The sequence below is a fragment of the Mesocricetus auratus genome, unplaced genomic scaffold (genome assembly GCF_017639785.1).
Source record: "Mesocricetus auratus isolate SY011 unplaced genomic scaffold, BCM_Maur_2.0 Super-Scaffold_4256, whole genome shotgun sequence".
NCBI lineage: Eukaryota > Metazoa > Chordata > Mammalia > Rodentia > Cricetidae > Mesocricetus > Mesocricetus auratus.
The window spans coordinates 60,416,964-60,431,384 of record NW_024429182.1 but is presented as its reverse complement, the minus strand read 5'-3'; the positions used below and the strand labels follow the sequence as shown (position 1 = coordinate 60,431,384).

Genomic DNA, 14,421 nt, shown 5'->3' with positions numbered 1-14,421 from the left:
CTGAAGGCCTGCCTTGGTAGCCCTGACACCTTTTTGGGTCACATACACATAGTCAGTAAGGCTTCAAACTTGATTTTTTTTCAGACATGGTCTTATTATGTCCTATAAACCCAGTTGGACTTGAACTTAAGATTATCTGCCTGTCTCCCAAGTGCTGGTATTAAAGGTGTGCACCACCATGCCCAGCAGGGCTTTTGGAACCCCAACTTTGGCTGGATACTGTGCACTATGCCAGTGTCTTTCTATTTCCCCAGCAAGGATAGGGGTGATGAAGGGACTCAAGAAGTATTTAGATCCCTGCCACAGTCAAAACAGAGAGTGCACCCTCGCCATAGTCAGGCCTTCCACACTTACACAAACCCCCGGAATTACTCCCTTGTTGTGTACCAGACCTTGCCAGGTTTTCACTCGGAACCTGGCTACCTGAAGGGCTGCAGGGAAGAGGTAGTGATCTGGGTATTCTGTTCATCCTCCCTTCGTGTTCATGCTGTACTTCTTAGGTGTGAGCCTCGCCGGGAGTCCAGTGGTTAGTCAATCCCACTGAGAGGTGGCAGGGGGCAGACAGGGGTCAGAGCTGCCTTCCCAGTCCTGGGACTTCAGCTCTGTCCTCAGCACAGCCAGCAGTTCAGACACTTTGGCCCCCAGTCACTTCACAGTCTGACCAGGCAAGAGGGCAGCATTTAGTTGGGTTGACTAGAACCACAAACATAGATACAGATACTTTGTATGGTAACCAGGGGGGCTACTGTCCTGGGAGGGTACCATACGTGAAATGGAATCTCCCAAGTGAACCATGCACACTTGTAAAGAAAGCCCTGGGCTTGAGGGGCAGAACCCACCCATCCTCAGCAGGAGAGGCCAGTGTGGTCAGCTAGTCACAGTGCCCCTCTGACAACAGAATCACTTAGTTTGAACCTTGAAGTTGCTCTCAGCAGCCCACTTCCAGTTTCTCTCATCAATGCTGTGGTAGCTGCCACAACACCGCTGTCCTGTGGCACCCTCTACCTAGCTGCCCCAGTTCAATAGACTTTCTCCATGGAAGACTGCAGGCAATGGATGGCATCACTCCACAGGCAGAGAACATACAGGGCAGGCGACACAGCAGTTCTTAGACTGTAATTCTCAGAGGTGAAAACTATACACAAATTGCAGAAATTGCCAGAGCAGTGTGTATCTCTAGAAAAAAACGTTATTTGCCATCCCACCCACTCCCTCCCCCAACCCCTACCCTCAATAACGTATCAGAATCAGCGAGGCCTGCTCCCATCCCCCACAGCCTTGAGCAGCAAGCTCAAGGACCTTCTGGTCAGGCCACAGCAAAGACTGGCCACAAGGCTATGTACAGCCAATTCCAAAAGGGTCCAGAAAGCCAAGGGCTCCTGCCCCAGTGTACCTCTCTGGCCACCTGTAATCTGCCAGCCTGCAGTTAGAGGGGCCAGCCATCGTGATGACTGCAGGACTCCCTCTATATTGCAAGTAACCATGGTCTAGGGACCGAGGGCCCTCTTTGCCCAACCACCACTCTCGACGGGCACCCATGGCTCCCAGCAGCTTCACCATACTGACAGCCTCACCGGCAGGCTGGGCGGTCAGGCCTCTGCTCCGCTGCTGCCTCCTCCTGGCCGTTCTGAGTCTTCAAAGCAGCCTGAGAGAGAACTGCCCTTGGACACAGTCCAGATGACCTAGCTGCTCCCAGATGAGGGGCAGATGGAGCCACAAATGGGCAGGGCTGTGGGCTCTGTCTCACTGTCTGCAGTGGAATCTGTCATGTCTGGAGTCTCAGGGCATGGGAGAGGCTCGTTCATGAGTTCCTGGCTCCTCTTCAGCCTGGGGTGGGGGAGGCAACACACAAGCGAATCTGTGTAGCCCACCAAAGGGCACAGCCTCACTAGCATCCTCAGGACCCACTGACGTAGAATAAATGGCTTTTCCTAGGCCCCATGGGATGTGTCCTTCAGGGATGTGGTGTGGGATCTCAAGAAGGTCCCTTGTTGGAAGCCCTATTTGGCACATGCTGGGAACACAGGGAACGGGAAAGTGGACATGGATGCTGAGGCCATTAGAGGTATGCGAGGCTCAGCCCTCCGCTGATGACCACAGAGCCATGAGGCTGGGAGCCACGGGCTTGCATCTCAGCTATTCAGAAGCTGTTTCAGTGGGCAGCATTGGAACGTTTCAAAGAGCATGGACAAGCCCATGATTCGTGCTGTCTTCTAACCACAGGATGGGGCCAGTGTCCTCAACCAGACCCACATTGCTCTGTGCATCCTGTCCAGCCGAGGACAGAGCCACTGCCTCCCGGAAGACCTCCCTGATTGCCAGGCAGGGAGAGCGTTGACCCCTCTCAGGTCCCACTATACCAGGCTCTCTCCACTGAGGCATGTGTTAGCTGTCTGTGACCTGTCTTGCCCTGTCAGGCACCTGTGCCCTGCCTTTGCCCTTGGTGCTGGACACCCAGGGAAGCTTTTCTGAGGGAATGATCAAGAGGCAGGTGTGACTGAAGGGGCCACCAGGAGGTGACTGGTTCTGCTCTGAGCCAAGTGTGTCACTGAGATTCTAACTCCTGAGTCTAAGTTCACCTAGAAGATCCCCAAGGAGCCCCTGCAGGGGCCTGAAAAGAGGCCACAAAGCTGCTGGGGCATCTGCGCTGTGTAACCCCTGTTCCCCTCTACGGTCCCTCCCACAGATACACTCACTTTTCTCTGTTAAAAATCACAAAGTCTTGCTGGATGGCATCCAGGCAGTCTTGCAGGTAGTCGTTCTCCTGTGGACAGAAAGGCTGTCTAGTGACTTGTGCCTGAAGCCATGGGCAACCCCAAGCACTCCTGTGTTCCAGGAAGGAAACTTCTGGCTTCCAAGGAGCTCTGCTCTGCAGAGGCCCATCTCCTACACCCGAGAGCAGACTCACCAAGACCGGCTGTGGCAGACATGACAGAGGAAAGACAGCTTCCTCAACTCTCCCGTACTCAGTGAATTTACACCTGGCCCCTGGTCTGTGTCCCTTCCCAGAGAATCTGGTAGGGAGTCTAAATGCACATTACTTCTCAGTAGCTGCCGCCACCTACTATCCTCCATCAGAACCTTATTTGTGTCTCCCAGGCTCAGAGGTAATGGACTCTGGGGAGCTATAGGGCACAGCTAATGGGCACCATTGAGGACCAGGACAACAGCCTGGGAGTGGGCTTTAGGGTTGTGGATGGGTTGTTAAGTCAAAATAAGAGGTTAAAGAGTGCTGTCTGCAAGACATGTTCTCCCCTGGCTTGGAATCAGTTTTCTGGTATGAGCACCCAGGTTGGGTTTCAAAACACTACAGGACAGCTTTTGGAAACCTGGTTATAGGGCTCAAGGGAGGATTCCAGATCTTCTTGGAAGAGTGCTGAGAAGTGAAAACACATGCATGGGTAGGCTGAAGATGAAAAATCAAAGGACCTGCAAGACAGCTATGTTCTACCACAAGGTGGTAAGCCATGAGCTGGGGAGGGGTGCTGGGATGGGAGATTCTGCTAGAACCCAGCCCCTTCTGTCCATGGTGGTGTTGGCATATCCAAGAGCCTGAAGCCCCAGAGGCACACTGATTCAGGAGGAGCCCGTGGTGATAGCTACAGAGAGAGCCTGGGGCTCTTGTTGGTCAGAGAGATCAGGATTAGATAGGCAAAGGCTACCAGATGCTTGGGACAGGCAACACAGTTACATACTTGCTTTTCAGATCCAATATCAGTCCTAAAATCCTTTACCTGGAGGGGTTAGGTCCTCTGGGGGGCAGTTAGGTCACAGGCCTTGCCAGGTGAGGCTCCCCATCAGAGAACCACTCATCTGGCCTGTCATCCTGTTGAACACTAGTTATCACCTGCTGTATCTCTCATGGTCCCTGACAAAGCCCCCTACAACAGCTGTTGCAAGGCCATGGAGTCACTGGCTGTGGAAACCAGTTGTTCCTGGCTGTCATTTCTCTCATGAGTCACTTCATTTCTTCCCTAAGAACTTCATTTTTTCCCTAAGAATGGCTTTGGGTGTTTTCTCACTGCTTGTGTGTTTATCTCATGAAAATATTCCATCTACGGGCACACATATCTGTGGGTAGTCAGGAAGATCACTTTTCATTTGGCTGTATGATTTTGATACATAGAATATATACTGGGACATGCGTCATAGCTGAATCTAGGACTGTGGACACTTAAAAGCCTGCCTTATTCTTTTGCTCAGACTACTACATAAAGTTAGTTCACTTTCACCTCAGAGCAAGTTCAAACTAGACTAAAGTTTTTTTTGTTTTGTTTTTTTGGTAAATAGAGCGTAAGTTTAAAACCTCACGGCTTGCACAAAGTCGGAGTTGCAGACATCTGGCCTTGTTGCTGTGCAGAGCACCCTAGGAAGGGCATGCTGGTTCTTTGCTTGCCAAGTCTGTTAGCAATGAACCTGTGTCTCAAAGTTGTCACTGGGCACTGTGCCCCCCATCTTATCACAGTCTTGCTCCTATGGCCTTGGGGCCTTATATTGCCATGGCAATGACTTTACTCCCTATCGCTTACTCTAGGAATGTGCTTTTGACCAATGAGCAACAACTCTTGTAATTTCTTTATCACTTCAAGGCTTCTGAAGAAGATTTTTAGAATAGAAGAAGAAGCTAGGAGAAGTTAGAAGTAGGACAGGAGAATTAGAATAATGGCAGAAGAATAAAGAAACTGATTCGGAAAAGCATGTGTGGAGAATTCATTTGCCTTCAGAATTTCTAAGTCCCTCACTTGCCAAAGCATCCTCTCTGAACCCTAAGGGGCATTGAGGCTGCACCTCAAAGGCTCCCACTAGGGCTTGGGCTTAGTGTATAAAACATTGCAGTGCCAGGAAGCAGAGGCAGGCGGATCTCTGTGAATTTGAGGCCAGCCTGGTCTACAGAGTGAGTTCTGGGACAACCAGCATGAGGACAAGGATTCTGATTCCCAGAGCCCACATAAAAAGACAGGTAGGCGTGGCAGTCCACCTGTAACCCCAGTGCTCTGGAGGTAGAGGCAGGGGATTGCCAAGGCAGGCTGGCTAGATGGACTAGCTGCACCAGTGAGCTCTGGGCTCATCAAGAGATCATAACTCAGGAAATAAAGTTAAGGGAGCGACAAAGATACAGGACATCAAATTCTGTCCCCTTCCTATACAACATGTGCCCACATACCTACACGTGTGTGTGCTGCCCCAGAACACATTAAAAGGTAGATGCTGTAATAAATACCCCTAGACCAATTGTACCCCACTGCTAGCCCAACCAGCCTACACAATCACCAAGAAGCTTGGCAGGCTGAAGTGACCAAAAAGAGCCACAGCCAGAGATGTTTATCTTCACCTCTGTCTTTGCATTATAGTGTCTCATAAATTTCCCATTCTGCTCACAAGTCATTCTGTAAGAACAAAGGTCCCCTGGAAACAGCCTTCCAGGGTCAAGGATGAGTGTCTATACCTCACATCTCTTCCTACTGGGAAAATGGCACAGACCCTGGCCTGTTTCTTCACCTGTTGGAGGCAGCTGGTTTTCCTCATTGCTGTAGAGTGTCCCACAGAACCCCTCTTGATGCCCTGTCGAGGGTCGGAACAACACTTGTGCACCTGGCCACATGCTGTTTGATCTTTCCTTGTGGCTCTGTTTCCGAGTTGGGGGTCTCCTCTCTTTGTAACTACTGCAGGTACAGACCAATCAGTACTTGGCTGAAGGCTTGAAGGGACTCGGAAGAGCTTCAGATCTTTGCAGCCTCTGCAGGAGATATCACACACCCAGCATTCTGCCCCACCACTGTGGCCACCCTCTGGGCCTCCACTCCAACAGAGGATCTGACTTTAATCGCCAAGAAGAGACTCCTAGATGGGCCTAAACTGCATCCCTCAGGGTACTCGCTGATGGTAAGCAGACAGACACAAAATTCTAGTCTGAGAAGGTAGACGCAGGCATAGGCTCAGGCCCCTCTGAGATGAAGGTCTGAATGAGTCATTGCCTTAGACAGGATTCATCCAACAAAAATGCTGAGGTTGGCAGAGGTGTGTCGTGAAGATGGGAAGGAACCAAATCTGAGGTAGTGGTAAAAATAACAAGTATTAGCCGTGGCCTGGCCATGGGGGCAGCACCACAGCAGGGGCGGTGATCTGTCCACTAATCTCCGCATTGACACATTCCTAGAAAAACAAGTGCCCAGTGGCCTCAGGAGCCCCTGCAAGAACCTCTAATAAGAGGGGCTCCATGAGCGTCTCTCCTACAGACTCTCCTCTTGAGTATTCCAAGTGCCGTTCTCAGGAGGGCTCCTGGAGTGTCTTCCTGTGCTGCTTCTACTGGGCCTCCATGCTGAGCATCCATATTTGGTTCTTCTCCAGTGGACTATGGTGGATTGTTGGAGCCCTTGCCAATTCGCATAGAGCCATCAAAGCCTGGGTTAGGTGCAGGAACGTGAAAGTGTGACTCCTTTGGAGCTGGTCATGTCTGCACCGTTGCTGGCTCAGGCTGAGGAGTGGAGCCTTAGTGACTGCTCCCAGGCATGCTTCCTTAATGGCTCCTATGTTTGTATGTATATATGTATGTATGTATGTATGTATGTATGTATGTATGTATGTATGGATGGATACATATGTATGTATGTATGTATGCATGTATACATATATGCACATGAATCCTCAGGTTGGGCAGACATCAGCAAGACTGAATAAATGCTCAAACTCAGCACTAGACTCCAAATGTCGCCCATGCTGACAAACAGCCTGGGAAATGGAGACCAGGTCCAACCCCTAACCCTGCTGCAAACAGCTGTGTTGAGGAGCTTGGGTACTGTTCCTAAACTGTTCAGAATTCACTAGAAATGCAGCAGCAGACCTAGACCAGCACGATAATCTTGAACAAAAAGAACAAAGTGGGAAGAGTCACAATTTCTGGTTTCAGCATTGACTTCCAAGTGACAGTAATGGAGACAGCAGGTGCTGGATGAGGACAGATCAATGGGGTAGAAATTAATCCACAAATAAACCCTGCTATTTATGGTCAGATTGATTTTTGAAAATGGTGCCAAGAAGTTCCGTGGGAGAAGAATAGGCTTCTCAACATATGTCTGCAATCATCTGATATCCACACACAAAAAATAGAGGAGGACCCTCCCCTGACGCCACACATAAAAATCCGCTCCAAGTGGATCATAGACATAAATATGAGCCCTGGAGCTATCAAACACACAAGCAAAATCCTCACGACTACAGGCTCAGTGACTCTCCCCTACACAATATATAAGCAGTGAGCTCCCAGCAGCCAGGCATCAAAGACTCCAGCTGCAGATGACACACCCACAGAGAAAAGGCTGTCTGGCAAGAGAAGCAAGCACATGACAGTCTCCATCTGAAAAGCATTTGCACCAAAGTGTAGAGAAATAACTCTTAAAAGGAAACAAAAACCATAAAGACTTCTGCATTGGGGTCTGCTCTGTAAACAGCTTCCATGTTGCCAAGTCCATTCTTTCAACCAGAAAAAAAAAGCCAATGCGCTGGAGATCGGTGGCTTTTCTTGGACCTGTCAGAGCTGAAGACAGAGGGTCACAGTGCCCCCAAATCTACAGAAGACAATAGAGACCCCGATGAAAAGGGCTTCCCTGGAGCTGAAACTAGTGGATCAAGAGCTGTAGGATCACTTCCTGAAGGCCCTGAGGCTGTATTCCCAGGGTACCACTCACCATTCCTTTGTGGGCTTCATTCTAGGAAGCCAACAAGTATTCATGGAGAACCCAGAAAGGTTCCCCACTTAGGTCTAGAAGAAGAGCTGTCAGGTGGAACACACCCTCCCCTGTGGAAGTAGAAATTGGTGTCCGGGGAAACCCCACTGTACTGGGGAGTAGAATTTTCTAAGTGCAAACTCCGCTAGCCTTGACACTTCACCAGAGGGGAGGGAAAGGGCTGAGAAATGTTGGCGAGGGTTCACAGTTAATACAGACTACAGACTCTCCCCACCTGGGTTCTGCACTGAGCAAACGGCGGGGCACAGCACATGGTGAGCAGTGCGGACAGGAAGGGGCTCCTTCCTGTGAGAACATTCTCCTGCTTGGATGAAATGACGTTATTCGAAGGCAAATTTTAATTCGCTGAAGGCATATTGCAGATTCTACTACAACTACTGGGAATACTTTTACATTGATTTTTGTGCATGCGTGCACACATATGTCATAGTGTGTGCATGAAGGTCAAAGGACAACCTTCAAAAACCAGTTCTCTCCCTCCACCGTGTGGGTTTCAGGACTCAAACTCAGGTCATCGGGCTTGGCAGCAAGCAACTCTACCCACTGAACTGTCTCCCCAGCCCTGCTAAAACTACAATTGGAAGGCGTGTAATTGATGAGCTGAGGCAGGAGATGGAGGAAATCCATGTAAAGTGCTTGATGAAAATCAGGAGGCAAAGTTGGGTGGCAAAGAACACACATGGTATGTGGACAGGCTACAAACGGTAGATAGGAATCTATGTCAACATGAGTGGTCTAAACACATCGGCCAAAGACAGACGTGGGCACAGGGGACAGCCAAAGACAGACGTGGGCACAGGGGACTTTGAAAGAGAATCCAGCTTTAAAAGGACAGAAAGGGGCAGTTCTCCAATACGATATGTGATAAGCACAAAAAAATGTTCGTTAATAAGTAAAATGCGGGAAAAAAGCAGCTGTGGGACTTGGGAGTGCTGCTCAGTTGGTAGAGCACCAAGCATGCAGGGACACTGTGGGGTGTGGCAGAGCATGCCCCTAATCCCAGCACTTGAATGGTAGAGGCAGAAGATCAGAAATGGACTATAAAGTGGGTTCAAGACCAGCCCGAGTTACAAGAGACCCTCTTAAAAAAGAAAGAAAGAAAAGCACGCAAACAAAATACTCCATCAAACCAAGCAACTACCAAAAACAAAAAAAAAACTAGTTAAAAAAAAACCTCCACGGCTTCATATTCAATATAGTAGTTACAACTGAAGATGCTGAACATTAGGAACTGGTGAGAACATGAAGCATTAGAGTCCTCACATGTGGCCAATGGGGGTATAAAATGGTGCAGCTGTGGAACACACTATAGTTGGTTCCTGAAAACTAGGCAGAGGTGGCACATAAGCCAAATGTCACATTAAGGTCCCCCCTAAGGAAAAAAAACCGAGAGCACACCCCCACAAGGACCTACATACGAATTCACAGCAGTGTTACAATGGTTCAAATGCAGAAGTGGCCCAAAGTCCAGTGACAAATGGCAGAGGGAAATGTGACATATTCATGAATAAAATACAAAAGAGAGAGGGGGTGTTTCCACAGCCAGAAGAAGGAAGGTGCTGGCCTTTGGGACAGCGTGGGTGAGTGTTGAAAGCATCATGTCAAGTGCAGGAAAGTGTGCAGGACCACACACTGTGGTTCCATCTAGGGGAAATGTCAGAGCAGGGACATCTCCAGGGACAGATGCCTGCAGGGAAAGGCTGGAGAACAGCAGCTAAGAGCCGGGCGGTGGTGGCACACGCCTTTAATCCCAGCACTCGGGAGGCAGAGGCAGGCGGATCTCTGTGAGTTCGAGGCCAGGCTGGACCGACAGCCTCCAAAACAATACAGAGAAACCCTGTCTCATAAAACCAAAAAAAAAAAAAAAAAAAAAAGAAGGGGCTAAGAGAAAGCTATCTGCTTAGATTGTGGTGGTGGGTGTACTGGAAGTCAGTGAAGTCACACTTTGTGTGTGTGTGTGTGGTGTGCGCTATGTGATTGTAAGAAAATAAAGGTATTCATTAAAGTACCTCAGTCTCAAAGTTCTCAAATTTCCATAAGAATGCTGGATGCTTTCCCAGTGTTAGCCAACTTGCAGAACATTCCCCACCCTCCAACTAAAGCTCCCACCAGCTGCTGCAGGACAGTGCTGTCCTCCAGGTGCAGGTGTCGATCCACTCATAGCCTCTGGAAGTCAGCATGGCAGTTAAGAGTCTAGATTCTCACACTGGGTACCCACTCCCACACAGAGCCAGTTTCAATTCCCCCAAAGCCCTGGCTCTAAATACCCCAGCAAAAACCTCTGCCATCCCTATTCTTGGCACCTGGCCCAGGAGCTGTCAGGCTGGAATGCAACACACAGAAACCAGGGGTGCCATGGGCAGGAGAGAGAGGACAACCCCAGTCCTGCATTCCACATGCACTCAGGAGCAACCCAAGGCCCATCAGACCTAGGAGGTTATACCCTAGAGAGAGAGGCCCAAGGATAGGACAAACACTGAGCATTGATCATACCGCTCTGCTATCAACACATAATGGTTGCGTTCACCAGCTGTACCCTGGTATTGGGAATTAAACTGTGAGTCCCTCCACACAAAAGTTCAAGATCTAAACCCTAGAACCTGTGAATATGACTTTATGTGGGTGCTCGAGACTGAAAGCCACCCCAAAGCCAGAGAGGCAGGGAAGGAGCCTTCTTGGAGACTTGGGAGAGCAGAGCTTTGACAACATTTTGATTTTGGACACTGGTTACACCTGAGCACTGATGTACCAGGACACAAGTCACCTGAACACTAATGCCCCTGGGCACAGCATCAGGGACTTTTCACTCTCAGTGCCTGCTATTGCTCACGGCAGGTGACCATTGTCCAGAAGGAGCAAGCAGCTCAGGGCAGCTGTATGGAGAGGCTGAGAATGACCATGGAAGCTGGTAAAGGTGGAGGGAAGTCCTAGGCCTCCTAGGGACTTTAGGAAGACTATTTCTGGGCTACAGAGCGCATGCTCTGTCCACGGCCATGCAGAGTGCTGTGAAGGGCCCTTTTACATCACACACAGGGTTGGGTGAGAGCTGCAGCCTGAGCCCCGCACTCACCGACTGCGAGCTGTCTCTGCTGCTGTCCCTCGACTTGTTCTTAGCCAACCTCTTTTTCTTCTTGTGCAGAGGCCTCGACTCCAGGATCATCTCCTCCAACTCAAAGGTGGGGTCACAGTGCAAGCGGCCTTTCTGTGTAGAGGCACAGGGAACTGAGTCCAGCCTGCAGATGCCATCCCATCCCACCCTTCTGGAACTGCCTGTTTGAGTACACGGGCTTCTTACATTGGGCACAAAGCCTGGCTCCACTTTCTTTTCACTCAGGTCATCCCAGAGCACATGGGCCAGCGACGGGGCTGTCTGCATGTCTTGGAGACTGGAGAACCGGTGTTCAGGGTTCACGGTGAGGAGCTGTAAGAAGGCCCCCCTCTCAGATGAGTCCCACAAAAGAATGGCCACCTGCCCCAGGTTGGAGCAACCCTTGGAGGTGTTCACAGGTCTGAGGCTTAGAACCTCAGGATCACAAGTGAAACGTGAGGAAAGGTGGCATCAAGCAATGTGGCCCGAGGGTCTCTGATCCCAGTGCCCTGATGCCCACGACAACCGAGGACCTGCAGGGACGTCCTGCCAATATTTGCCAGCAGGTGGCAGTGGCAGCCTGGATAATTTTCTTTCACACTAGCATGTGGGTCCAACTAACTCCATCAAAGCCTCTTCTGTTACCACGTAGAAGCTCCAGGCTCCAGAAACCTAGGCATCCATGCTGGGCCAGGACATCAGGTCAATAGGACCAGATGCCTCCTGTTCAGGTCTTCTATATAATAACCCTTTCTTCACACCTGTTCTGGTTATGATCTGGATCTACCCCCTCAGGATATTCCAATCAACAGATTTAGAAAAAAGCTCTTCATGTGATAAACAACATATAGTGTCCCTGTGTCCCTGATAGCTGCTTATCCTTCAATCTCCTGCCAGTAGTCATGGACAGAACTTGACTGTGAGAGGGGGAAGAGGGGACTGACTTTCTTCTTTGTTTGCTCCCTGGGAGTGATGGCCCAGGCCCTGTGCATCTTTCAGGGTGGGAGCAGGGACAGAGGAGACTTGAGCACTCTTTAGTCATATCCCAGCCTGGCACCGTCTCCTACACGTGTAATCCAGGAGACTTGATGCCTGAATGATTTGCCTGGGTCTAAGTATCTTGTGAAGTGAGTGATGGCCATGCCTTGACACGTGGGTTCCTGACAGGATTACAGACTGAGGTATGCCACTATTTAACTCACCATGAGGGCCCAATCAGGCTGCCTATGAGAAGCACACGGACAGCTGCTGCTGCTGCTGGAACTAGAAACTCGCTTCTCTGAGTCAGACAAGGTTTCAGAGTGGTTGCTCAGAAAAGGTTACAGCTGTGCTAGTGAAGGGGTCTGTGCCCGTGGAAAGATGGGGTACCTCCCTGAGGTCCTGCAAGGGTGAGTGCCAAAAGGCTAGGACTCAGGGGTGGGGGTGAGGAGGAAGGAGGCTCACCTTCCGAAGCAGGGCCACCATCTCCTTGGACCAGGTGGGCACATACTGGACACTCACAGTGCTGAACAGCTGAACAAGTGACTCCACGGCATTGCTCGAGTGGATATCGTAGGGCCTCTGTGGACAGGAACACACTGTTCCAGGCACCTCTCCCCACCGCTGCACCCGGGCACAAGTGCAAACCCCCCCCTCCGGGAGCCCACCTGCAGTCCAGTCCCAGGTACAGGCCCAGCTCTGAAAACAGCAGCTACCTGATCCAGAGCCCAGGGGGCAGGGCTTGCACCAGGACTGAGCTGGGTACCACAGCCCAGAAACTCATCTGTCAAGAGCATGCACTCCCTACCACCACCGAGACCAAAGGCCTGGGTGGGTCATGCCCAAAGGACAGGAGGTGCTGTGTTCATCGGGCCTGGGTTTCCATGGAATGGTGGGGGTACCCCAAGAGAGGATACAGAGGGCAGTATGAGGCCTAAGCAGATCCTAGAGAAAAACTGAAGCCCCTCCCAGGAACCCGTTGGACACACATCCTGTCCACCACTGACCACCCAAGGAGGTTCGCTTGCTCAGCATCTATCACACTTTGCTAAAAGCCCGAGTCCTCTAAGGTTGGGGAGTACCATCCCCCTCTCTGGCTCTCAGTCAGGCTGGGGCGAGGAAGTGGCAAGCTTAAGGTTACAAGGCTCCATACCCATCCTCGTAGCAGCTCGTAAGCCATCACCCCCACCGACCACCAGTCCACCTCGAAGGAGTAGCCAGTCCCGCCATTGACGAAAGAGTGGAAGATCTCTGGAGCTTTCCAACAAAGAGAAGAAGGAGCTGAGCTGTGGGGCTGGAGGGCCAGGTAACCAGGCAACTCACAGCCAGGCCTGGAAAGAAGCCGCACCAGGTCTAAAAGAGAACCTACCCAACCATGATTCCGCACCGCTCTACCTGCAGGGAGGGGCACCCTTCTGGAGCAGCCCACAGTAGAAAACATTGTGCATAGCTAGACCATTTGGTTCAAGCCCAGGCTCTCTGCTCTAGTGAGTGTGCAGGATAGAGGGACCATCTCATTTTTCCATCCCATGGCGCTCATGTACACCCACAGATTTTTCTGCGTGTATCAGATTGATCATATAAAAACCTTTCCTGTCAATCCCCTTGTGACTTTGTATCTGACTGTGGAGTAAGGATGGAGGCAGAGGCATGGCCCTGCATGGCCAGGTGTCATCTGAGGCCTTAGGCTTACCCATATATGGCTTGGTCCCAGCTAAAGCTGTCGCCCTCTCCCCATCCTTTATGATGGTGGCAATGTTGAAGTCAGTCAAGTGAGCATGCCCTGTGGAGAGAGGACAAGACATGGTTTTCCAGGTTCTGGACAGGGTGCCCACACTCCTCTCAGGGTCCCAGAGCTCCAGACACTCACCTTGTTCATCCAGGAGAATGTTGTCGGGCTTGACATCTCTAGGACAGAGGTGACAAGAAAATGAGCTTGAGTCCATGCCATTCCTGCTCTGACATCTCTGACAGTCAGGGGCTCTCCAGGCACCCCACCAGGCAGAGGCCTGGAAGGCATGACTTGGTATGTAGGATGGGTCCTAACATGGGAACTGGTGTGAGGCATGACGGACACCCTCCACACTATTTATAGGGCACCAAAGTTACCCGGAAACCACCAGCAATCCATCTTCTGAGTCTTGGTGGCCAGAGAGCATTTACAACTGGAAGGCCCAAGGACTACAGAACACCCTCAGGGACAGGTTCCCATGATGCCCTCACCAGAGCCCTGGAACTGCATGGGAGTGAACTCGTGTGCATTTCGGCCACAACTCTGTTTCGGCCCTCTCCCCTTGACTTCCATCCACACACACAGCAAGTGTTCAGTAACCATCACACACCTTAACTGTGGCCAGACAACAGAATCCCCAGGGCAAAGAGGCAGAAATCAGGTCTATTTGACTTACACCTCGGTTTGCATCAAGGCTGCAGGATTTTAGCCTAATTCCTGCTTTCTAACTGTACTTGCTTGCTAATTAGACATTTCCCAATTTCATCCGCTTTACAAGAACTCCACAGTGTGAAATCCCATGATGTGGCACTTGGACAAATAAGAGCCACTTGGATGTGGTCAGGTCCTGTGGTCCACCCCTGAGGACTAAGTCCTCT

At 50.7% G+C, this 14,421-nt stretch overlaps 1 protein-coding gene across 1 annotated transcript in view; it reads right to left on the bottom strand.

Moving 5' to 3' along the window:
* Window positions 1-1,101: 1,101 nt before the first annotated feature.
* Window positions 1,102-14,421, bottom strand: part of Stk32c (serine/threonine kinase 32C) — a 77,017-nt gene continuing 63,697 nt past the window's right edge. Inside the window, exons 5-12 of the mRNA XM_005064260.4 lie at window positions 13,682-13,719; window positions 13,505-13,594; window positions 12,965-13,068; window positions 12,277-12,393; window positions 11,041-11,166; window positions 10,816-10,947; window positions 2,697-2,764; window positions 1,102-1,827 (exon numbers count right to left, since the gene is read on the bottom strand). Of these exons, the coding sequence (XP_005064317.1) occupies window positions 1,683-1,827; window positions 2,697-2,764; window positions 10,816-10,947; window positions 11,041-11,166; window positions 12,277-12,393; window positions 12,965-13,068; window positions 13,505-13,594; window positions 13,682-13,719 (820 nt within the window). The 3' untranslated portion in view covers window positions 1,102-1,682. The remainder of the gene's footprint in view (window positions 1,828-2,696; window positions 2,765-10,815; window positions 10,948-11,040; window positions 11,167-12,276; window positions 12,394-12,964; window positions 13,069-13,504; window positions 13,595-13,681; window positions 13,720-14,421) is intronic.